The sequence below is a fragment of the Chelonoidis abingdonii genome, chromosome 2 (assembly GCF_003597395.2).
Source record: "Chelonoidis abingdonii isolate Lonesome George chromosome 2, CheloAbing_2.0, whole genome shotgun sequence".
Taxonomy (NCBI): domain Eukaryota; kingdom Metazoa; phylum Chordata; order Testudines; family Testudinidae; genus Chelonoidis; species Chelonoidis abingdonii.
Window position 1 is genome coordinate 215,455,841 of NC_133770.1, and position 25,178 is coordinate 215,481,018.

The 25,178-nt window shown below is 42.5% G+C and overlaps 1 protein-coding gene across 7 annotated transcripts; it reads left to right on the plus strand.

Moving 5' to 3' along the window:
- Positions 1–4,185: 4,185 nt before the first annotated feature.
- On the plus strand, positions 4,186–25,062 carry ENOSF1 (enolase superfamily member 1). 7 transcript variants are annotated; one of them, XM_032792363.2, is made up of 16 exons: positions 4,186–4,301; positions 4,829–4,937; positions 9,488–9,603; positions 10,269–10,355; positions 11,774–11,800; positions 12,538–12,610; positions 12,833–12,871; positions 13,410–13,492; positions 14,392–14,426; positions 14,943–15,030; positions 16,789–16,923; positions 17,583–17,624; positions 21,426–21,555; positions 21,890–21,989; positions 23,231–23,312; positions 23,989–25,062. In XM_032792363.2, the coding sequence occupies exons 1-16, from the start codon at positions 4,218–4,220 to the stop codon at positions 24,082–24,084; spliced, it is 1,326 nt and encodes a 441-aa protein (XP_032648254.1). In that variant the 5' UTR covers positions 4,186–4,217; the 3' UTR covers positions 24,085–25,062. The 7 variants fall into 7 exon arrangements, 4 of the variants coding, with proteins under 4 accessions (XP_032648254.1, XP_032648258.1, XP_032648259.1 ...); XM_032792367.2 differs by having other exon boundaries at positions 4,869–4,937; XR_012655340.1 differs by lacking the exon at positions 21,890–21,989 and having other exon boundaries at positions 23,989–24,076.
- Positions 25,063–25,178: the final 116 nt, after the last annotated feature.

A 25,178-nucleotide genomic window follows, 5' to 3' on the forward strand; every position in this document is an offset into this window, starting at 1 on the left:
CCAATATGATATTTATTCAGCAAATTTAGTGTTTGATTCACACATTTCCCCTCCTAGGCTCCTGCTCTAAAGATTAGACATGCATACAGCCTCAAAAGTAAATGATCTTGGAAAACTTATGTGCATGTCAACAGCTCCCTGACATCAGAAGCTATGCAGCTGCCTTGTAACATTACCTGAACAAATCATAAGCCAGAACTTGGAGACAAAGGGTTTGGTTTTACTTTTGGTGTTTAGCTGTGTTGGAAGTATAGCAGGAAGAGATGCATCTCTGCCAGAGAGTCCCCTTTGCATTGCCTCTCCACATTCCTACCCAAGGAAAGATTTTGGGATTTCTGGGTCACTAAACTGTCATCTCAGCAGAGACCAGAAACTCTGGAGACTGAGGAGAGCCATGGTTAGGCTACCAAGAGCCAACCTAACTGCACATTAGCATCCAGACCAGAGCGTCAAGGAAGATCTTACTATCCTTGGTGCACATACGTTGAGAGAACACCCTGGTTTATTTATTTTTTTTCGTTTTAATCCCACCATGGACATCAGCGCTGCACCACCCATTAAAGATGGGTGTTGGGGTTGATCCTGCTTTGAGATGACCTCCTGAGGTCTTTTCCAACCCTAATCTTCTATGGTTCTGTGAAAGACTGAGCTTAAGCTCGCTATTTGCCTATGCAGGTGCTGGGAGGTTTGTACTGGCTGTTAATGTTGGGAGGGCTAGTGTTAGTTGTTGTTGTTTTGTCTCTTTATCCTAATCCCCTGTTCTACTGTCCCTTATCCTGAGCTCCTCATGCCTAATAAAGACCCAGTGACTGTTTTATTACTCTGAGAATTGATAGCTAGTTTCGTTTTGTATGCTCTGACACTCCCTCTGTATGAGATTGTGAAATATTTTGCCAAGAGACAAGCCCTCTGTGTTCTCTGCATGAAGGGGGTTTCCTTGGGTGGAGGCACCAGGCACCCTTATAGGTGAAACGAGTACCCATAACGCTGAGGAGGAAAGGGAGAATTCAGTCACACCTCAGGGCTGGGCTACAGTTAAATAAATGGCATGCTGAAAACTTTGTAAATTCCAGAGCTGGAGGCCATTGCAGCTAGCACTGAAGTTAAGAGGAGCAAGGTCAGCCCTCTATTGCTGTCAGCAGAGCAATGGTGTGTTTTTATTTTATCCAAGTTGAGTCTGTATTGCACCTCTACTTCTTTTCGCTTTCAGTATAGTTATCATTTTTTCATTTTAATGTTTTATTACTTCTATGTGTCTTCATTGTTCTATAATAAAGAGTTTCAAGTGCAATAAATGAAGATTTTCTTCTGCATTTCCATTTTAATTTAGTATTAGTATTCAAGGTCCTGGATTTAAATCAAAAGTAGACATTTTATTGGAAATACCATTTCTTGTCCTCCTGAACAATCTATGGGGATTCCATGATGGCTTTCTTGGGAGCCTCATTATTTCCTGTATAACTACAATCGAGGGGAATGTTCAACCCTGAAGTACTTCAGGGCTGTCCATAAATTAGATAATGCATTAAGAGATGGGTGGGTTCTTAATTGTGTGAGTTTGTTTTAATATTACAAAGTGGTGGATGGGTCTTGCAGTTCCATTTTAAAAAAGTATTACATAATTTATGGATGGCCCCTTAAACATTTAGTACAGTTACATAAGTGCCATAATTACCAGAAACACTGTGGTGAAAACATTACATTTCATCTTAACACATATGTCAGAAAGACAGCTATTTGCAGAGAGTGATTTATGAAGGCAAAGCCTGCTTGGCTGGGGTTAAGGTACAAATGATTAGGTTATTAGAAAGCGTAACTTATCCTGTAGAGCCATTGCTATTAAAATAGTCTCGGCACTCAAAGCCTTTACAGGCTGTTATTGAATTAAGTAATGTGGCTACAATGTGCATGTGGTACTTTATAAATAGATATTTCCTTTAGGTGAAATCTAACATCAGGATTAGCAGCAAAGGGTGATCTTCCCTTTCCTCCCTCCCCTACAGCTGGATCTGAGAAATCGATTTCAGAAAATTGGTGAGTAAAATCCAGACAAGATGATTAAATGTCTAATCATTTTTGACATTTGACAATCATTCTAAAGGTCTAGAAAACATGACCTATGAGGGAAGATTGAAAAAAATGGATCTGTTTAGTTTGGAGAAGAGAAGACTGAGAGGGGATATAACAGTTTTCAGGTACATAAAAAGTTCTTACAAAGGTTGAGCAGGTGGTTGGATTAGATGACCTTCTGAGGTCTCTTCCAACCCTGATATTCTATGAAGAAGGAGAGAGAAAAATTATTCTCCTTAGCCTCTGAGGATAGGACAAGAAGCAATAGGCTTAAATTGCAGCAAAGTTGGTTTAAGTTGGACATTAGGAAAAACTTCCTGTTTGGGTAGTTAAGCACTGCAATAAATTACCAAGGGAGGTTGTGGAATCTCCATCATTGGAAACTTTTCAGGGCAGGTTAGACAAACACCTCTCAGGGATAGTCTAGATCTGGGGTTCTCAAACTGGGGGTTGGGACCCTCAGAGGGTCATGAGGTTATTACCTGGAGGGTTGTGAGCTGTCAGCCTCTACCCTAAACCCTACTTTGCCTCCAGCATTTATAATATTGTTAAATATATTAAGTTTCTTAAATTTATAAGGGGGAGGGTTGTCACACTGAGTCTTGCTATGTGAAAGGGATCACCAGTACAAAAGTTTGAGAACTATGGTCTAGATAATACTTAGCCCTGCCAGAAGTGCAGGGGACTGGACTATATGACTTTTTGAGGTCCCTTCCAGTCCTTCGATTCTATGAAATCAGACCAGTGCTTATGTATCCTGCCTCTAACGGTAACCAGAACCAGAGGGTTCCGAGGAAGGACAAGATACCATATATCAGAAATTTGCCATTCATTGTAATTATTTTAATTTGGTTCCTTGGGAAACAGTCCCATAAACTGCTAGTTCTTGTATTGCCAACCCCAAGCATTCAAAAATAATGAGTCAGCCCGTTCCCCCAAATAGCCTCTTTAGAATAGTTTTTTTGGGGCGTTTTTTATTTGCTTTCTGGTTGTCTTTAGGGCATGCTTAGGTCACACTTCTAAACTTTTCTCCACAATCACGAAGGCTAAAAACTTACTTTTAAGTGAGAGCCAAGATTCTTATGTGCTCCTATGACTCCAGCAGCAGGGGCATTAGGAAAAACACTAAAGCAATGTCTGCACTATAAAATTATGTTGACTTAATTTATATCAGCATAGAGCTGCCGTAGTTATTAATTCATTGTGCACATGCACACTTCGCTCCTTGTGTCAGCAGTGCATGTCCTCACCAGGACTGCTTGTATTGATTGTTGTGTCAGTGTGAGTCTTTGTGGAACAGCTCCAGGAGACTAATTACAGTTAAGGTAAGCAACACAGTGTCTACACTGACACTGTGTTGTCCTAATTATATTGACCCTGACTCTATGCTGTTTGGGGAAGTAGTGTTACTAACCAACACAGACTTTTTATATTGGTGGAAGCCAAATTTAATTGAAGAGACACAGCTAGGTCGATGCAAGGCAGCTTACATCAACCTAACCATGTAGTTTAGACCAGACCTATCAAGGTCACACACTACACTTGCAACTAAGTGTTGGCAACTTTTTTTTTTTTTAAATGACATGTAACAACCAATGTTTTCTGTTAAAAGTTGCTCTGATAAAGTAGTTTTGCTTTGCTGTGCAATTTGGGGCAAGGCCCCCAGACCAAATCTCTGGATCTAAACATGTCGAATTTTGATCTGGAACGGGCTTGGGGCTGAATTCCTCCGCTAACCGTCGTTTCCATACCATGCAAACCAAAGCTCTGGCCTGGAGTCCTAGTTTTGTGACAGTTTGGTTCCGACCACAACTTTGTAATGTACCAATATCCGTTTAATAGGCGACCAGGGACGCAGCAGCCCCCGGCTACTGCTGCGTCTTTCCCGCCGACCCCACCTGCGGCGTCTGCTCGCCCCAAACGCTTCACCCAGTCCCTAGATTCCCCAGCGCTGCGGAACTTCCGGTCTCCAAGTTCTAGAACGCCCCGAGCTGCCAATCGCACCTCCGTTGTCCGAGGTGCCGCGCACCAATCAGCGTTGAGAGTGGCCTCCGGGGCGGAACGAGCTGTCGCTGGCGAGTTACTTCCTCACGCGGCTGACGGGGTCGCGGCGGAGGCTGGGCTGGGTCGGGCCGGAGGCTGGCGCCATGGTGCGGGGCAGGATCACCGGGCTGGCGGCGAGCGACGTCCGCTTCCCCACCTCGCTGGGGCACCATGGCTCCGATGCTATGGTAAGCGCTGCTCCCGGCTCCCTGGGGCCGAGCCAGCGGCGGCAGAGCTGGGACTCGCTCCCCGGCGCTGCAGTAGCCCCAGGCCCCTCCACAGCACCAGCAGGTCCGCGGGACTCAACGAGCCGATCTGCCGCAGCGCCGGCCCGCAGGGGATACTGCATTAAACAGGGCACGGGGACTTGGGGCTAGAGCCAGCGGCTGTAACTGGCACCTGCACAGCTAAGCGGAGGCGCCCACCCTCTGAGCCTTGAGTGTAAATCTTTTCGGTTCACTCAGATCAAAAGCTAGTGATGCAGTCTGTCAGCTACTCCCTGTAATGATTCGCACCGTTCAGTGAGAGGTGATTTACCTTAGTCCCACAGATCTAGACTTTTATGTTTATTTTGCCACAAATCTTAAATTACCTCAATTGCTGCCCTTTTTGTTGCTCTAAGAGGTATGTGACCTGTGGTGGGTGAATCCCTGTCAATCCTCCTTTGTAAGTTTCGTTCTCTGCTATTGGGTGGTGTTTTTGGTCTTTGATTTAGCACCCGGACCCTGACTATTCTGCTGCCTATGTTGTAATAGAAACTGATGCCCGTGATGGACTCAAAGGTTACGGATTAACATTTACTTTGGGTAAAGGCACAGAAGTTGGTAAGTTGTTATCCTGTCCCTAAACACAAATGAGCCTCAAGTCACACTAAAACCATTGGTTTCAGTGGCTAATGCAGTTTCTCCATTTTTTAAATGAAATGCAGGACCATTTTACCATCACTGAATTTAAAAAAGCCATAGGTCTTGGGGCAGTTTATAGGGTTGTAGAGGCTATTAAGCCCTCTTCTTGATTTTTGTTCCAATACATCACTTATTGGAGTACCTCTTCTGCCAAATCCCTTTATAACCTCCCCTAAAAGAGTTTGTTGCAAAAAAGTTGTAATCCTGGCTGCAGTTGTCAGACTTGCAGGTTGCTTAATTCTAAACTTGCTGATGTCTCATAAATGCTTTAAACTTTTAACAGCCCTTGCTTGGTTTCTTCCTTCCCCTCCTTCCCCCACCTCCAACTTCCCCCATACAGAAACAAAAAACAGGACTGACTGATTTGAAATTGCCATTGCCATGCAATTTTTTACCATGGATTACAGCTCTTTCTGGTCATTGGTGTAACAACCACCATTTTGAGGAGCTGGAGGAAGATGTGAACAGTGAGAGGGCATCAGTGAGAACATTCACAGAACAGTAAAAAGTTGAGGGGGGGGGATATGTTTTCTCTCTACCCCTTTCCCTCCTCAGTAGTTGTGCAAGTTCAAATAACCTCTCATGCTGCTAAGTCCCTCATTAGCCATGTAGGCTTACTGGAGTAGTATCAATTATTTACATTTTTTTCTGAAAATTAGACCCTGATTCTGCAGAGAACAGTGTGAACAAATCCCTGCACCCATACAGCGCCTTTGACTTAGCCCCCTGACCCATTTATCCACCTATTCAGCTCTTTTTGCAGAATCAGGGCCATAGATGGTAAAGGCATGGAGCGTGGCTCTTTTTTTAATCTGTAAAACACCTGCACGCTTTTTTGTGTATTGCATAAATTGTCAAAATAATAATGGCTGGATTTGGGGTGTCTCTGCTGTATATAAATGTCCATGGACATTTGCAGATATGAACCTCCAGATTACTGGAGTTGAGAAGTTATTGCACTAATTAACTGTGAAAGGTCAAGAAATCTTTGTATGCCCTATTTAATATAGTCAGTACAATTAAGTTATTTTTAATCCTCAATAAGAAGAGTGACAACTAAATGCCTCTTGCGCTTAAATGTCTGCAGCATCGTTGTAGCCGCATTGGGCCAAGGATATGAGTGGGTGAGGTAATATTGGACCAACTCCTGTTGGTGAGCGAGACAAACTTTTTACGCTACCCTACTGTAGTGTAGATGGGCTGTCAGCCTTTTATCACTGTCATGTAATCCCTCCAGGAGCAGGTCTCATTGACCTGATGTCTGAAGTGCTGGGAGCCTGTCTACACTGCCACCACTGCGAACAGTGAGAAAGTTTTAGAAAATGTCCCTGTTATAGGCAGGGCCTTAGGCTCTTCATCCATCCTAGTAATTTTAAGTTTAAATAGTAGTCTCCGAGACCCTCTCCATTGCCTTAAATGTTTGATTGGTGACCCTTAGAGACATGTCTGTGTCCTGATAAATGACATAAGGGCTTCATCTTGCAAGGTGCTGAACACTCTGGTTCCACTCCAGCAATGCACATAAGCACCTGAGTAGGCCAATTGAAGTTGAGGGAACCACTCACTTAAAGTTAAGCATGTGCTTAAGTGGTTGGCTGGATCGGGGCCAGAGTGCTCCACATGTTTCAAGAACAAGTCCATATTCTCAGAAATCAATAGCATTTTCACTCAGTGCAATGAGCACAGTATGAAAATCCGTGTCCTCTTAAGTGTTCACCAGGTTTCAGGCCTAAGCAGTTTCTCTTTTATATAGAAGACGTATTGCAGCAAGGCACAGCTGAGATCACATTCTAGACATCCTTGAGGTGATGAGGTCTAGCAAACACAAAATGACTGGGTTTCTCGCACAGTGATACTTGCTTCACTCTAATATTAGCTTTGCCTTCCCTTGCTCATGGAGAATGTTTCTTTGCAGCCATAACGCTCTCTTTATAAGGGTGGAATGAAATTGTGAAAGGGTAAAGAAGGCTGTGGGCTTGCTGTAGGTCAGTGCTTTTCAACCTGTGGTCCATGATCCCTGGGGATCTGCAGACTAAGACTGCCAAAAGGGTCTGCACCTCCATTTGAAATTTTTTAGGGTCTGCAAATGAAAAAAGGTTGAAAACCACTGCTCTACATGAAATGATCTGAACTGTGTAGCTCAGTCTTCTGCCTATCAGTTTATATTATTATTATGACCCTAGGGAGAAAATATTTGGAGAAAGAAAACATAGGTGTCATTAGTATTGGCAAGAAAAGGGAAAGGAGGATAGGTTTAAATGGATATTTAGGGCTTGATCTGTGTGTATTTATTTACGCATTTATCTTTGCAAAATCACCTCCTGCTCTTCTGTACGTTCAAGATACATCTAGTTACACATGTCCATAGCTAACTGAAGACTCAGACTCTTACACAGATAGGGCCCAGGAGCGCATCTGCACTGCACGTATCCCCTATCTGGTCAGAAGCTAGCATCAGTTTAGAAGCATTGTGCACGCAAATCCTCTAATGTGTTAATCATTACGTACTGCCTGATGATTTGGCAGAGGAAGTTTACAATCCAGGACCAAACCTGTATCTTTCCAGGGTCATTCTAAACAATTGTTAAGATTTGTGCCTATATGAAGTAGTAATGTAGCCATTGCACACCACTCTTTCTTAGAAAATTGCTAAGTAGGTCTCTAAGCAACTCTTCATAAGTTCTTTATTGCCTGGAAACCTTCCAGCTAACAGCATTGTCATATCACCATATGACAGTCACAAAATCATAATCCATGAAAACCTTGCCCCTCAAGTATAGTAACAATACTAAATATGTTACAAACTCTCAAGAATCATCCTCATGGATGTGATACCATACATCAGATTATGTTGTCTTTCCCTTTTTATAGCCATATTTATAAAACATTTACAAAAAATTTCCATTTACTCTTTAAAAGGAAAAAAGTATCATTGAATGCATAAAGACACCACTCTGTAGTATCCACAATTTATAGTCTTCTCCATCAAAAACAGCAGGGTTTTTTGGTCCGTATAATGGCAAAATAATCTCTAAATATTCCAGTGTACTGTACATAATCCCACTTTCCATGATAAAGGGATCTGTTCCTGGATCGAGAGTCTTGCCATCGCCTTCAATAAGACCTTCAATAAAGATATGGTCCTTTGTGCATACTTTCGACCTGGTGTGGCAAAGTGCTGAGCACTGCCAAGCCTCCACTCTCCCTGAAGTTCATGAGAGTTGAGGGTGTTTGGTACTACCTATCTGGCCCCTATTTGGGCACCTCCCAGTCTTTATCCTCACAATACCCCTCTGAGAAAGGGAAATATTTCCACATTTTACAGAAGGACAACTGAGGCACAGAAAGATCATCAAAGACTTGCCTAAGGTCACCAAAGCCTGTGATGGAGCAGGGACTTGAACCTACCCATCCCAAATCTCAAGCTAATGCCTTAAATAGGCATACCTAACAGGATTGGGCCCAAGGTCTCCTGCGCAGTTTGCTGCTCTTTCTCTTTTATTTCTTCTGTGTCAGAAAATGATGGTTGAACGATGCTAAAATTTCTGACATGTCCGCTCCTTTCTGTGATTGCCTCCATCCTATCCAGCCTGCTAGATAACAATGGTGTATAAGATACTTTCTTGATTTGCTAGTATTTTGCTCTAACAAAAGCCTCTGCCGGAGCTTGTGTTGAAATCACTAGTGGTAGATTTTAGGGGAGTTAAAACAACTGGATCACAACTATTATATTATAGCCAGAAACAAAATCCCTTGTGAGGAAATGAGAAATTTAACATGGCTGTAAGTACCATATATACTGCCTGAGATGTAACAGGTCCTGTGGGCGAGGTCTATCAAATTCAAAGAAACAGTCTTCTCCTAGCATTTTAGGGAAACTTCTGTATTTACTAGTGCTCACGACAGCATAACACTGCCCCCTCTGACCACTACTGTGGTGTGTGCCTGAGAATTACATTGGCAGCAAGATGTTTTTCTCTGGGGTGAAAGGTGGCATGCAAGTTACTTTTCATCTTCAGACACCTTTCAGTTATTAACTAATTGAGCCTTACAACCTCTCTTGGTGGTAGGTATTATCTTTCCCAAATAGGGAAACATGAGATGCAGAGAGGTTATGTGGCTTATCTGAGGCCACACAAACTGAACCCTTGTCAGAGCCAATGTTGATGTCAAGTGTTCCTGGCTCCCAGTTACCTATTCAATCTGCTAAACCAAGCCCCTCTCAGAAAAGCAGTGGGGCTGGAACAATGAGCATAGTGGGATGCTGAGATCCATTGAACCAAACTGTAAACTCTGTATATGATGAAAATCACTTCAAGCCAGGGGGTGTGGGAGCACCCCTAGCTCCAGCACCTATGAAGGGAAGGTGAAATTCTAAAACATGGGTCGAACAATAAAACTAGTGTTTTTTTTATTTTGTTCTAGTCACTGTGTGGTATTAAAGCACTAAATTCTGGTATGTTTCGCAGTTGTTTGTGCAGTTAATGCTCTCTCCATTCACGTGGTTAACAAAGACCTTGAAGAAATTGTCAGTGATTTTAGAGGATTCTACAGGCAGCTCACCAGTGACGGACAGCTCCGATGGGTAAGGGGTATCTTATGGAGTGGTGTTGTGAAGTGGATGGCAACAAACGTGAATTTGTGTTATGAACACACTGTAAGGACACATACAGGTAAAATATTTTTAGATAAGAATCTCTGTGCAGTTATGGGGGGGAGAGAAAATTTCTGTTTCGCAACCAGGGCCCTAACATTGCAATAGGATCTGCACAGAGAACCCATCCAGAGCCCTGTTGTTTTCAAGGCAGCTTTAGACAAATGCAAGAATCCACCCGCATAGATCCAATAGCTGAAGTGGGGCCTAGGGTCCAGATTCTTTGTTTCCCTGTGTTTAGAGCCCAAAAGCTGTGTCTTTACCTGTTTTTTTTCCCCCTTTTTTTGGCTTGCAAGTGTTCACAAAATATTATTTCTATTCAGTGTCTAGTATTCTTGGAAATTGAAAACTCAGCTAGTATTAAGAGGAACTAGAGATCAGTATAACCATTGTAGTAATCTCACAATGCACTTAATACGCACCAACTTCAGATTTTTCTCTGTTTCTAATGAACAGGGGTTTATCTTTTTAATTCCAGTGGTTTTTCCTTTGTTGTGTTTTCCAGATGTGTAAATTTGCTAATGGTCATTAACTAGAAATGAAGACACGAAAGAATGCTAAGCCATTTTAGGTAACTGTATGATTTTTTTCAACAGATTGGTCCAGAGAAAGGTGCTGTGCATTTGGCTACCGCTGCTATTCTGAATGCCGTGTGGGATTTGTGGGCTAAGCAGGAGGGAAAGGTGATGTACTTAGAGCACATGGACAAAAAATGTCCCTGTATTTGTTAAATTAGAGTGTCCTACTCCTGATAACTATCCTAACTGTCAGGGTAGTTAAACACTGGAATAAATTGCCTAGGGAGGTTGTGGAATCTCCATCTCTGGAGATATTTAAGAGTAGGTTAGATAAATGTCTGTCAGGGATGGTCTAGACAGTATTTGGTCCTGCCATGAGGGCAGGGGACTGGACTCGATGACCTCTCGAGGTCCCTTCTAGTCCTCGAGTCTATGAATCTATGAATATGGTTTTTGCAGATTTAGGCCCTGGTCCTAAGTTCATGGATGCACACCGAGTTCAGTGGGGCTATTTGTTTTGTAGGACTGAGGCTTTAATAGCTGACACTTATATACCACTTACCAGTAGAACTAGTCGTGGGGGGGAAACTTCAGCAACATTTTTTGTTTGAATTTTGACCAGTGATGACATCTTTACAAAAACTTTTGACCAGATCTGCTTAACAACTAATTTTTTCCTGATTTCCTCTTTTTTTTCTTCTTCCTTTGCGGACTGTTCATAAAGGTATGAATTCCTTGTAACCACTTCCATGTCTAATATGATCTTGTAAGCTGTTTGAAGCAAGGATCATAGATTTCTGTCTGAGGCACATAGCACGGTCTTAGACGCTGTAAAATAAATAACTAGGGTGGAGAATGTTGCTTTGTTGTGTTTGTACAGCACCTAGCACAATGGGGTCTTGGGCTGTGACTAGGGCTTTTAGATGCCACCACAATAGAAGTAGTAAATAATAATAGTAGTGTACTAGTAAATCATTGCTATTGTCTTAAGTTGGTCCAGTAAAAGATATAACTTCACTCGCCTTGTGTCTCTAATATCCTGGGGCCAAGACAGCTAGGACAACACTGCAAACAATTGTCTTGTAAAGTTATTCTGATACCTTCTTCTAGGAAAGAAACAGTAATGGGCACCTTTGAACTTCTCAGCATCCAGGAGTGTGACACAGCCCCAACATAAGGGGCATAAGAAAAGTAATGTCACGGAAATCTTAAAAGTAGAAAGGATCAATTTCTTCAGCATAAACAACATTTCCAGTGACATAGTGTTACGTCAGCATTTCAGTCTGACTAATTTAACATAATAAAAATGAGTTAACACCAGCTATTTGTGGGTCCAGGATCAGGATCCTGGCGATAATGAGGCAGAGCTGAGAGAGATAATCCTGTTAAAGTAATTCAGTCTGGAGCTTGACATCTTGAATCTCCTGTCTTGATTTGGGAACCACATCAGCCAGATGCATTTGGCATCAAATGTAAATGTTTTCCACACTTATTTTTGTCACTTCAAGATACAAATAGCACCTGTATGCTGCTTTTATATGATCTCCATCCATTTCATATCATTTAATCATTTTGTTTTTTAGCCTCTCTGGAAGTTACTAGTCGACATGGTAAGAAAATCTTCTTCTGTGTGGGCTAATGTTACCACTGTTCCACACTGATGTTTTTGATGCATTAGAAGAGTAAAAATTTCAGGCAGTATCTAGACTAAAATTACCTCTATGGCCATGTAGCTCATTCCAAGGCTCTAGAAACCAGAGGGTTCTGCAGGCTGTGGATGTGACATTTTGTTCTGGAGGGCTCTTCTCCTTCCAAAGTGTCTGTTTCTGGCCCCACGCAGCTTTGCAAATTGGCCCTGTTAGTGGGAGCACTGTTACAGACTCTGCCCTGGCCAGCTACAATACTGTATATGGCAACTGGAGCCCATCTATACCGATACCAGTACATTATTTTTTTTTAAAGTGCTGTCACACTCGGAGCATTCCAAATGGATTAGTAATTTTTTTAAAATGTTTATTAATCAATTACACCCTGATCTTGCAAATATTTTTGTACATGCTTAACATTGTGTGTGAGTGGCACCATTGAGTTAAATGGGATTACTCACATGCTTAAAGTTAAGCACATGCCTCAATATTTGTTGGATTAGAACCTTAGTTTGCCAAAGTCAGTTAATCAGTTTGATTTTAGAGTCAGTGAATTCACTCACAGTACTGTCTGTGACAGGGAAAAGGCTGATAGATGGCTCATACGGCAGATGTATATGTTACCTTAGTATTGCCTTTTTGTAATCATGTAATTTTATTGTTCTTTGCTGTTTGTTTTACATTAAATATTTTGTTAACAGGACCCAAAGCAGTTGTTATCCTGCATAGATTTCAGGTATATTACTGATGCACTAACAGAAGAAGAAGCTCATGGTAAGTCATCCTTCTGTTGAAACAGATCTCCTTACTCCTTGACCTGTTTTTGATTTCAGTGGGACTACTCGAGCAGTAGGGCATTACACTTTGTAGGTAAATGGATCAGACTCTTGTTTTATGAAAACAGCAGTGTGTGGTGGTAGGATCTGGAGATGTGGAGGAATTGAACTTTGGTTAATGCAATAATCTCTCCTCTCTTTCTCCCCTGTCCCCATGCAGAAATACTCCAAAATGGCCTACTTGGGAAGAAGGAAAGAGGTATGTTTTTAAACCAAGTTTGCTTTCATTCTCTTGTAGGAGAATAAAGGACTGAACACACCGCATGATTGATGTGGCACTCTGCATCCCAGAGTGTCCTAGTCACTGGGAAGTGGAATGTAACAATTGAGGCTCTTGGGTGAGGTTGAATGCACTGTGTGATGTCTCCTCCTTATGAGTCATTGGGGAGGTGGTAGGTATACACTTAGAGAGGGCTTGTGCTGTCTTGGTGGCCATTTGCTTTGGAACCACTTGGTGAATGTTTGTGTCAGTCGCAATGGCATGGTGACGGTGCTGATTTCACCCTAAAGGTTTTTTTTTATTTTTTTGAGCTGAAGCTCTCCCACATTTTGGAAAGAAGGTGAGGATAGGGCGGGTTTTTCTCAGCAAATTTCATCTACCCTGATTAAAATGAGATTGATTTTTAAACTCCTTTCATTTCCATGAGTAACAGCTTATCTAAAACTACCATACAATCTAATCATCTGTTAAAGAGAAAACAGCGTATGTTCATTGGTGACATTCTTTGGCTTTGTAGAAGAGCAAATGTTAAAGCATGGATATCCTGCTTACACCACGTCTTGTGCCTGGCTGGGCTACCCGGACCAGCAGTTAAAACAGGTTTGATTCTTTGATGTTAGATTACAGAAGTAAGATTTTAAACATTTCTATCCGGTGGGGAATGCCAACAGGTGATGATTCAGCACTCAAGGGGTTGCTTAGTTTGGGCTAAAATGCAAAGTGAAACAATTACGCATTGCATGTGTGTGTGGTAGGGGGAAGGGGGGAAAGCTGGCCCTGTTCTGTGGGCCTAGTCGTTCATTGGCTTTTGTGTTAGCTGCAATGGGAAGGTTTTAAGGCCTTGTCTACGTTGGGGTTTTAGGTGTAGCTGTTGGAGGTAAACATGGACCACTGCAAGCCAGTTTACACTGATGTATTGTGTATAACTATAGGATTGCACTTGTGCAGCTATGTTGGTGCAGACAGAGGGCTTTGTCTGCATGGGGATGCTCAGGAAAGTGAAGTTGAATTAACAAAAAATGTGAAGTTAAAGCGCATTAAACCCCTGTGTGGACACTGTCCTTCAGAAGTAAAGTGGCCTTAGTTTGCTGTAGCTAAATATTCCTTCAAATGAAATATCATGAAGGCTTTTCACAGCTCTGGGATCTGAGGTCTGGTTAATACAATACATGTTTATCCTCTGGTTTAGTTTTTGGAAAAGTTCAGCTTTCTGTGAATCTGGAAATAGCATTGTTAGATCATAGGACTGTCATGCATAGTACATGAAAATAAAGAAATGCAGAAAGTATTTCTTTACATAGATTGAGGAGTTTGGATCCTACATTTCAGCTGGATGTTATTCATACCTCTGCTCTCAGTTACTGTCTGCTCTACACTTACGTCAATAAAGAAGTGGCTAGAAAGTTCATCCTGGGTTAGACAGCCTGTAAATAAATACTAGTCTAGATACTGAGTAGTGCAGCTACTTGGAGATATAATAGATGTAATTGTCTCTGCAGCTATGCACGGAGGCATTGAAGGATGGCTGGACAAGGTATAGTAAACAATTATCTTAAATGCTGAACTTTTCTGTTTAATGATTAGTAGCAAGTAGAAATATACTATCGAGATCAGTCCTTATTTGGCACAAAGACAGACTAGATGGATGACCCTATAGGTCTTTTCAGTCTCTACAGTCTGAGAAGAGATGTCTTTGCTTCTGATATTTTTTTTTTCAATATTTTCCCTTTCTGCTATTCTGTTACATACCATTACAGTAGGTATCTAAGTAAATGTATGGCAGAATGAGCTATCCTCCTGGCAAGCTGCTAGCTAACAAAGGAACTGCTTTCCTGTTGATTCGTGGAAAAGTATTTGCTGTCTTTCTTTTTGTTAAGCTACAATGAGGTATGCTGGAAAAGGGACAGATGTGATAAGAAAATACGGACCATAAAACACTGACTCTGGTGTTTTGTAAATTTGAGTTTACAGTTTCTCGTAGAGGAAAGTTATCACTGCTACGTTAATCATGGTGAAGTGACCTACATTTCATTATAAATGTTGTGTCTAGGTTCAAAGTAAAGGTTGGTGCTGATCTGCCGGATGACATTCGTAGATGCAGACTTATAAGAGAAATGATTGGCCCTGACAAGACATTGGTGAATATTTTTCTTAATGACTACACTTAAGTAATATTAAATATAAAATGGCTGTCTATTCATGTAGATATTGGTACAGGGTGAGATTACATGGCATTCTTGAAAGGTATTTTTTCCCTCCTTAATAATGATGTCTTTCCTGGATGTAAGAGTAATATGTAGAGTTAATAAATGGCATCACCAAAATACATATGAATTAAGAGATCAGTCATGTATTTCTTGTGCCAGAACTTCCACTGGCCTCTGTGGAAGTGCTGCTTGAATAAGAACTACAGCAAAGTAGAGCTGGTTGGAAAACTGTGAATTTTCAGTACAAAACTGAAAAAAAAATTACCAAAAAATTTCAGCCAAATTTGGATTAAAGTGATAATTTTGATTTAGAAAAACTGCTGTGCTGCATATCAGGTGTTGTAATTTGAGAGTCTTCTAGAGTTTGGGATCGTTGACCAGACTCTGCCTCTCATAACTCACCACAGTCTCTCATCTTGCTTAGCTGATGCAGTGTATTATGGGGGCTTCATGGCTATAGTGCATCATGGGTATTCTAGTCTGGGTGGAGAGCCTGGCCCATAGAGCAGTGGTTTTTAATCCGGGGTCTGGGGCCCGTCGGGGCAGGTGGGCAGGACCATGAGCACGTTTCGGGGCATCTGCCAAAATAAACCAGAGAGCAGGACTGGTGTTAGACTCACTGAGGCCCAGTGCAGAAAGCTGAAACCTGAGCCTTGCTGCCTGGGGCTGAAGCTGAAGCCTGAGCAGCTTACCTTTGTGGGGCCCACTGTGGCATGGGGCCGGGCAGTTGCCCTGCTTGCTACCCCATAATGCCAGCCCTGGCTTTTAATCTACTGGTTATGCAGAAAAAGAGTTGTTGTGGCACAGGTGGGCTGTGGAGTTTTTATAGCATGTTGGGGGAGTCTCAGAAAGAAAAAGGTTGAGAACTGCTGCCACAGAGGAAAGTGAGGACATGAGGCACCCAAACTACAACTCCTATTAGGCACGGTAGCAGCATTTCCACATCACAATTTTTGGTTTTCAGATGTTCAGTTTTCAACACAGTCAAAACTTTCCAAGAGAAAGCACATCTTTTGTGAACATATTTTAGTCAAAAACCCAATTTTCTGACACCTCTCCACCGCCTCCCAACCCAGTTCTGTTGAAAAATTTCAACCATCCCAGTTCCAGAGGGCTTAACTCAGTTGCTATATAGGAATTGTTTTGCCTGCTACTGAAACAGTCACTTCTGGAATTCTGTGTGGCACCTCTTTAATGGTGTGTAAGAACACTACACAGAAGTTCAGACATTATCATATTCATGATATTTTGAAACCTGCTCAGGAAATTCAGAAAAGCAGAATACAACTATCTCAGTTGGAATAAGGGTTTGAGACCAAATCTGTGGGCTTCACTTTTGTAAGAAGTTTTCTGGGGTCTTTTAACGATGACAGCACACCAGGGCCTTTGATTTAATGTGTTGTCTCAAAGCAGCATTTCCAGCAAAGCATAATTTGGGATTTCCACCTGGAGTTCATCTTTTAGGCTATTAGTTTATCCTTACCTTTTATTGAGTCTAGGAATTGTAGAACATGTGCTATATAATGTCATATGATGTGCTAAAGATCAGAAAACAGCAGTGACCTACACTGTCTGAATTTCCTTTTTTCATTAATTTATAGCAACATTATGGGTATTTTTTTAGCAATTTCATATTCATAAAAATTCAGTAGAGTCATGTACGTGAATTTTCTTTGTAACTTCTCTCAGATGCTGGATGCTAACCAACGATGGGAAGTGAAGGAAGCAATAGAGTGGGTCACTAAATTAGCTGAATTTAAACCATTATGGATTGAGGAGCCAACTTCTCCTGATGATATTCTTGGACATGCAGCCATTTCTAAGGTTGGAAGTGTTTGTTTTTCATTTCAGTAATGGCTTAGTGACTACACACCAGAGAGCAGTAGCGGTTCATTTATTGACACTGCTGTTTGGAGTGTTCAAAGTTCAGGCTGAAATAGCTGTCAAAAGTCATTAGATATATTTGCTGCAAGATCCTGGGCACATCCTGTATTTGTATTCCATTGCACTTAAACGAAAAGCATGGGCCAAAGATTATATAAAAGGTCATGAAACTATCATTCTTGCACAAGTAAAGCAATCGGGATTTGCCCTGAAACCTGTATGTGTCTTTCTTTTAATCTGTGTGGATTGGTGTTTCAGTAAAGTTAGAGTAATACTAGCCCAGGATATGTGCTCATAATGTGATATAGCTAATAGTGATGCTAGAGCCCCAGATGTTTATCCCCTTATGGCAGCACACACCCTCTTACATAAGTCTTAACATATTATTGGGGTAGCAAAAAAGCCGCATAAAATGCACTAACAAAAAATGACACTACACTTGATTCTTTTCCAAATGCACAGCAAGTAACGAGCATTGCACTTCGTTAGCTGTTCTACTCCCTGTCCCCTCATTCTGGTGAAAAGCTGTATTTGGGAATTACAGAGTAGAAACAAGTCCTTTTTGTTTAGTTTTGTTTGTTTGTTATTTATTTTTGTAGGCCTTGGCACCATTAGGAATTGGTGTGGCAACAGGAGAACAAGTAAGTGGGTGTCTAATTGTTTTTTCATTCAGTCATTTATTTAATGTAGCGTCTGGGACTTGTGAGAATTTGTGCCAAAGTTCACTCTGATTTCTCACTTGGGAATTAAATAACATGACTGAAAACAGCCTAGGATTTATTTCACATAATTTAAGACCAACTAATACTTTTGATAGGTATTCTTTTCCCCACCCACATCTGTTTGGACAATCTGGGAAGATTTTGTTGTGATGAATCTGTTATGAAAGTTTGAACCGGGATCTACCACTTCTCAGTTAAGTGCCCTAACCATTGGCCTATGAAACATCCTGATGGAGGCGCTCCCTCAGTGTCTGTTGTTGAAGTTCCTCTGCTTTAATTAAGCAACTGAGTCTTCATTGGGCCAGAGAAGGAGTTAGAATGACTCTATAGCCTTGCATTAAGAGGGCTTACCTGAGAGGTGGCAGATGACCGTATTTCCCTGTGGGACACCTGGTAAAATTACTTGTATTCAAGCGAGTTCAACGACATTCAATCAGAACTGTGCAGTACAAACATTCAAATTAACATGAAGTTGACTGAGCCCCTGTTAAAAAGAAATAATACGTAGCTGGATTCTTTTTATTTACCTTCTTATCTTTAAGGCTGTTCGATTCACACAGGGAGGGGTGACACACACACCTGACCACCTCTCTCACAGTGGGGTTGACCAGCCAACCCGACACTCACTGCCTGACGCTCTCCGCCCTTCGTTCCTGGCTGGGCCCCTAGGACAGATCCGCCTCTCCTCATACCTGGCGCTGCGTCTTCTTGAAGCAACGTTGGGCGGGGGGAGGGACACACAGCGTCACATGTCTCCCTCCCCAGATTTCTACCAGGAGGGAAAGGACGGGAGCTGCTTTCAGCCATGGGTGGGATGGGGAAGGGATGACTTGGCCTGTGTCTTTGCAGAGTTCATTCCTCCCCACAACACACACACTCCCCCGTGGCTGGAAGCAGCTTGTCCCTTCCTGCCTGCACAGTGTTAAAAGGCAGCTAACACCTCCAGGCTGCTGCTGGCCACCGACATAACCCAGCCACCTCCTGCCCACGCTGCAGCCAGGGCACAGGAAGGGGTTAAGCCGTAAGGATGCATTGTGAACGAGGGTCCAGGGAACCTGACTGCAGGGGCTTCAGCGAGCCCCACCAGAGAGGTGGATCAGCAGGGGAGGGTGCCTAGGGGCTGGACCTAGGGCAGGAGGCTGGTGGGGCAGGGGTGAAAAGGGTGCTAAGCCCCTGCCCGAGGGGCTGCTGTGGAGCCTGCAGTGTCAGGGCGCAAACAGGCTGGAAATTGCTCTCCTCCTCCTCCTTTCCCACCTCCCGCCACTCCGGAGATTAGCTGAGGGGTAAAGAGGCTTCCCTGTGCCAGCGCTGTGCGAGGCTTTGGCGCATGCAGAGCTTGGCTCCTCCTGGGCAGCACCCCAGGCCAGAGGTTCTTGGACTTCCCCGAGTGCTGGCCCAGCCAGAGGCAGTGGGGGAAGGAAGGAGCCTGCCAGCCAGGCTGTTGGTGAGCTGAGCACTCTGACCAGGGGCTTGTTCTCCACACAGCGCTGGTAGTGGGATGCGGCCTGTTTGGGAGGGATATGGAGGAGCAGTGAGGCTAGGGTGGTGGGGTGTGAAGGGGCAAAGCAGAGAGAGAACAGTGAGAGTGGGAGCACATAAAAGGCTGATGGGTGGGCAGCAGAGATGACACGTAACCGGCTGCCACCTGCCTGCACTCCCCAGCCACTACAGCTCGCAGCGTGCAGCCAGTGCTGGCCAGAAATAGGGTGGGGGGCCTTGCTGGCTGAGAGCCAGCACGAGGTGGGAGCTGCGCTGATGGACCAGCAGGGGGAGCAGCCAGCCCTCCGTGCTGCATCTTTGCCCTGCCACCAGCCTTGCACACCCACCCGCATTGTTGGCCACTGGACCGCCCCCCACTCACTGCTTGTGGGTGGGTGGCTGGCGAGCAGGGATGCAGCCATCAGCAGGACCCACCAGTACTGATGGGAGGGGGACACAAAATATGGGACAATTTGCCTGTTTTTAAGAAAGTTGGGACACCTTCAGGAGGGCTTAAATATGGGACTGTCCCTTTAAAAATGGGATGTCTGGTCACCCTAGACATCAGTAGTATGTAAAAGTATCTTAGCAGTCCAAAGACCCCATTTCCTGAGCTCCTCTCTGGATGTGAGGTACGAATTGTTAGCTATCAATAAAATGACTGGTCCCTTTAAGAAAACCAGCTTCTTAATCAAAGTGAATTAACTATTGAATTGTTTTTTGTTGTGCTCATGAATGACATACCTCTTCCTGCCAAACCCTTCTACTAAATCCACAGAGCAGAGCAACATAATTTTGCAAATTCTCATTGCTCACTGGCAGCTGGAGAGAAATACTGTATTAGCATAGTTTTACTCTATTGCCAGTTTCTCATGCAAAGCCCTGCTTTCGCCATATTTCACTGTGATGCTGACCTCCAGCTGTTTGCCAGTAGATTGAACATTTAATTTTTGGTGTGAATAATGACATCTGTTAAGGAGAATAGGTTTGAATTAACTATTAAGACAGGCCTGCCTGGCAGACTAAAGGCCAATTCCTGAGTAATAGGCTTTATGTATTGTATGTAGAGGTTTTTCCATAGCGTAATATCTGAGCATTACATAAACATGAATGTATTTATCGTACTTCCCCTGTTAGGTAGGGGAGTACTATTATCCCCATTTTACAGATGGGAAGGTGAAGCACAAAGATCAAGTGACTTGGCCAACATCTGTGCAAGAAGTTTGTGGCAGAGGTAGAAATGGAATCCTGAGTGTTAGTCAAGTGTCTTAACTACTAGACCATCCATCTTTAAGGCCCTACCAAATTCACAGTCCATTTTGGTCAATTTCACAGTCATAGGATTTAAAAAATAGTAAATTTCATGATTTCAGCTATTTAAATCTGAAATTTCATGCTGGTGTAACTTTAGGGGTCCTGACCCTAGCTCTGAAGGCAGCAGCGCATAAATAAGTGTGGCATGGCAGGGTGCTGCCTTCAGAGCAGTGTAGAAGTAAAGGTGGCAATATTGTGACACCCTCCTGCCCCCACAATAACCTTGCAGCATCCCTCGCCCCTGAGACACCTTTTTTGGTCAAGCCCCTCAGTTTGAGAAATGCTGGTTTCCTCATGAAATCTGTGTAGTAGGGTAAAAGGAAACAAAAGACCAGATTTCACAATCTGTGACATGTTTCTCACAGCTGTGAATTTGTTAGGACCCTAATCATCTCATTGGACTGGTCTGCAGGAGTCCATGAGAAGAAATGGTCTTCCACAGCCAACAGAACCACTGCGTGTTCACTACTGCCATCTGAGTGCTGCAGTAGCCGTCATTCCTATAAGGGGTAACATGCAATTAAGAGCAGGAGTTTTGCTTAGCAATTAAAACAAAAAACATGGAATTAGGACTCAGTTGTGATCCCAGCTCTGCCACTGAATTGCTGTGTGAACTTAGGCAAATAGTGACATTCCTGTGTGCCTCAGTTCAGAGAGCTGTAAAATGGATGTAATTCTACTATGCCTCTACCTTACAACTGTACTGTGATTCTTTAATGTTTGTAAAATGCTTTGCAATCCTCTGCACTTCTGTGCATTGTTCCAGCTAAGTGGTGTAACAAAAAGAACTTGGTTTTAATGGGATACCTAATGGGAACATTGTGCAATTGTTTTGACTTGCATTGCCAACAGTTCTTGCAATATCCTGCCAATTCCTTAGAATCTGGCTTAACAATTTTTTTCTTCCCCCTTCCCTCCCTGCTGCAGTGTCACAACAGAGTGATATTTAAGCAGCTCCTACAGGCTAAGGCCCTGAGCTATCTCCAGATTGACAGCTGCAGGCTGGGAAGTGTGAATGAAAACTTGTCTGTGTTGCTGATGGCCAAAAGGTTTCAAAGTAAGGCTCTTGGAAGTGTGTCAGTACTAATACCTCTTTTGTCCTAAGCCAGTTTGCCATGCAGCTTCTTCAGCTGTCCTGTTGCTAACTCACAAGCATGTGCTTGTGGGTGGTTCAGTCATTTGTTTTCTGTCTGCTTTAGTACTAATTCAAAATGCCTTTGGTCCCTTATTATTGGGAGCTGAGTTTCCCTAGGGCTGATGGAGGGGGGGGATGGTATTGGAGCTGCAGTTAAACACCAGCTGAGCTGGGACACAAGCTTTCTGAATAATCTAGTCATTTGCCCTTACTCTTCAGATTGGTTTAAACAGGGATTGTTCTGTTTTCATTTCAGTTCCTGTTTGTCCTCACGCTGGGGGCGTTGGGCTCTGTGAGTTAGTACAGCACTTGATAATATTTGACTATATTTCAGTATCTGGAAGCCTTGAAAACAGGTTAGTAATGTAAAATGCTGTTGTAACATTCAATAGTGGTCATGGCTTATTTTTCCAAAGGGCTGTTGACATGCAATAACAACCAGTAAACAAAAACACCACACCCCAACTCACCTCCCTGTGGCTCTCCCAGAGAATTTTAAACCAGTCAGAAGTATGTGAACTTCACTCTAGCAATTGCCTGGCAAACAGCCAGGAATATTTTTGACAAAGACTGCTTGATACTCTTGGAACTATATTTTGGCATCTCTCTCACTCCTACACCCCCGCCTCCAACTACAGTGGCAGGCCAACACATGCATGACCAAAGGATTAGCTCCCTGCTCTAAGCTGAATAGTGTTCTAGGTGTAGCTTCCCAAAAGGATCTAACAACTTCCCTTGTCTTGTTTAATATCAGCTTTGAATCGTATTAGCCTTCTTTGCGGGCAGTGAACAATTTTTTCACATTGCAAACACAAATTTCCTGAATCTCTCCTGTTAGCTGTATATTCCTGTTCTTTGTACTAGTTGTCTTGCAAATATTGACGTCAAATATTGTAGCTTTACCTTTTGCTCACATTTAAAATCAGTTGTATCATAACCCATTCCTCTTGTTTTGATCTTCCCCCTCTGAAGCAATATATTTAAAATTGCCTTAGACCGTGTTTAGTAAATTTTGCTAGTCTACAGCCTCAGCAGTGTTCTTGGTAATTCATAAACTAAGAAGGAGCAGACCCAGCCCTTCAGCTGCCCTCATTAGTGACTTCGCTTGCTGCAGAAAATAGTCTTGTTTATACCCTTTAAATACCTATGTTAGATGCCCACATTCTGTATCCATGTTGGCTAACATAAGAATCAAGCTTTTGTGGTACTTTGGAAAATCCACAATCAGTAAACACAGCTCTTCTGTATAATTTTACTAAGCTCTGTCTGTATTGAAGAATGAAGTTTGAATGTGGGTCTCCTAACCCTACATACTGCCCAAAGGGCCCAGCTTCTGCCCTGTATTCTTGTTCTGGCTTATTTTATTGAGACCACTCATCCTCACTAGGCTAAAATGCCAAGAAGATTCCAGTTTCAATATGAAGCACTATGTAGCAGTAGTTTCTGCTTCTAAAAGGAAGCCTCCTAGTTTGCTGATAATTTGGATACAAATATGAGTCCAACTTTTACCCAAACCTTGTTTCCTTGTCAGGGATAATAGCCATGAATAAGTACAAGATTAGGTAAAACTGAAAAACATCCCTCCTCTTTCTTGCAGGATGTGTGAGTACGTAGATCATTTGCATGAACACTTCAAATATCCTGCCATAATCAAGAAAGCTTCCTATGTACCACCTCAGGTATGCCGTGAGACAGTCAACTGTCCTAGTAAAGAAAGCATCTTAATTACAAGCAGTTTAAAGCTAAGATTGCATTTGAAAGGCTCTCTTAACAAAGTCATCTGCAGAATGAAAAAGTTGGAGATGTGCTATTAGACTAAACTATTGCATAGGTTTGGCGGTTCCGAACTGTTAAACGCAAGGTGTACATGCCAGCACACACACTTCAGTGGAGTGTGACCCTGGCTTAAAACTCAACCCAAAGCAATTCTCTAGTTACGGATGTTTAATGTATCTGCATTGCTGGCTAACCAACTTAGGTAAAAAAGTATTAATACTTCTCTGTTCAGCTGGAGAAGAGGGCGTGAGGGAGGATAATCCACTGGAGAGGCTTTAAAATATTCTGTTTTTCACTGAAACTCGTATTCCAAAACTAAAGATTGTCTAACTACAATTCTGTTCAGCCCAGACTCTTTAGAACTCTAGTTTTCCATTCAACATTTGCATCAGGCGTTTAGGAGATTAACATTAGTTACAGCTGATACCTTTTGTATTACAAATTAGCCTGGCATGATCCCCAGCAGCACAGAGATTACAATAATTATTCTCCAATTGCATGACAGCAGTTGAGTTATTTGAATGAAGAGGGGACTAGAGCTAGTATCACTGAATTTATTTTTTACTATTTATAATGTAGGATGCTGGATATTCCACTGAAATGAAAGAAGAGTCTGCAAGGAAATACCAGTTTCCACAGGGAGAAGTTTGGCAGAAGATCCTTTCTAAGCCATAAAATACAACTGCATTAAGCCTAACCCTGACAATTTTCAGGCTGACGATTAAATTTCCCAAGCTTTTCACACACACGTGTTAGGTGATGATACAAGATTTCAGCTGCCAGTAAATGCTTTTGTATAATCAGGCAAAAACCTCCAGGAATTAACATAACACACAGTCCAGGATGTCTAGTTTTTGATCCATGTAGTTTAAAGAAATGCCTGGGGCCTATAGTATAACAGCTCTGCTGGAATAAATTGTAACTAGTGGATGGGCTATGAACTGAATTTCTAGATCTAGTCTACAGATCAGTAACTTTGCAGAACCTTTTCATAGATTCCAAGGGCAGAAGGGACCACAGTGACCACCTAATCTGGCCACTTGCATAATACAAGCCTTAGAATTTCCCCAAAATAATTCCTTTTGAACTGGAGCATCCAATGTGACCCTTAGTAAATTGTTCCAGGGGATTTTCTCACACTATACTAAAGTATTTGAATTTAGAGATTTAAAATAAAATTCCTTACTGTCTACTCTTGTCCTAATCATATACAAAACTTCATATCGGTTATGTTGTGGAACCATAAGCTGTTGCGTGTACTGTTAAGTACAGAAACAATGAGAGGTGCAGTGGCACCTTAAAGATTTAACGTTTATTTGGCATAAGCTTTTGTGGGTTAAAAAAAAACACTTCAGATGCATGTTAAGGATGGAGCTATTCAGAGTTGTCCTACTGATTGTATGTTTTAAGTTTGGGCCTCAATGAAAATACTAAAGTTTTTACTCTGTCACCATGTGTGTACGTAAACTTCCATGGCTTGGTAAGATGGGCAGCATCATGAAAGGACCAGAACTGGCCCTGACCTCACCTGTAGCGGGGGTAGAGTTGACAGAGCTAGCTGTTATGCTTTATTTGTATCAAGATTTGTGACTAGACATTTGCCAAATCATCAAAATTGAAATCCATGTCCAACAAACTTTTGTAGGAAGCCTGCCTGGCTTCTTGACAATTTGCTCATCTGCCCACCACCTTAACAGCTTGCGCAGGGAGAGTGCAGCATTTGGAAGCCTGCAGTCCCCAGTTTCAATGTAGTCCACCAAGTACCCTGC

Bases quoted from the DNA above. Each gene is read 5' to 3' on its own strand.
- ENOSF1 (XM_032792363.2), top strand. From the start codon at position 4,218: ATGGTGCGGGGCAGGATCACCGGGCTGGCGGCGAGCGACGTCCGCTTC. The intron at 10,356-11,773 runs GTGATGTACTTA...TTTGTTTTTTAG, and splicing joins GGGCTAAGCAGGAGGGAAAG to CCTCTCTGGAAGTTACTAGT. The intron at 11,801-12,537 runs GTAAGAAAATCT...TTTTGTTAACAG, and splicing joins GGAAGTTACTAGTCGACATG to GACCCAAAGCAGTTGTTATC.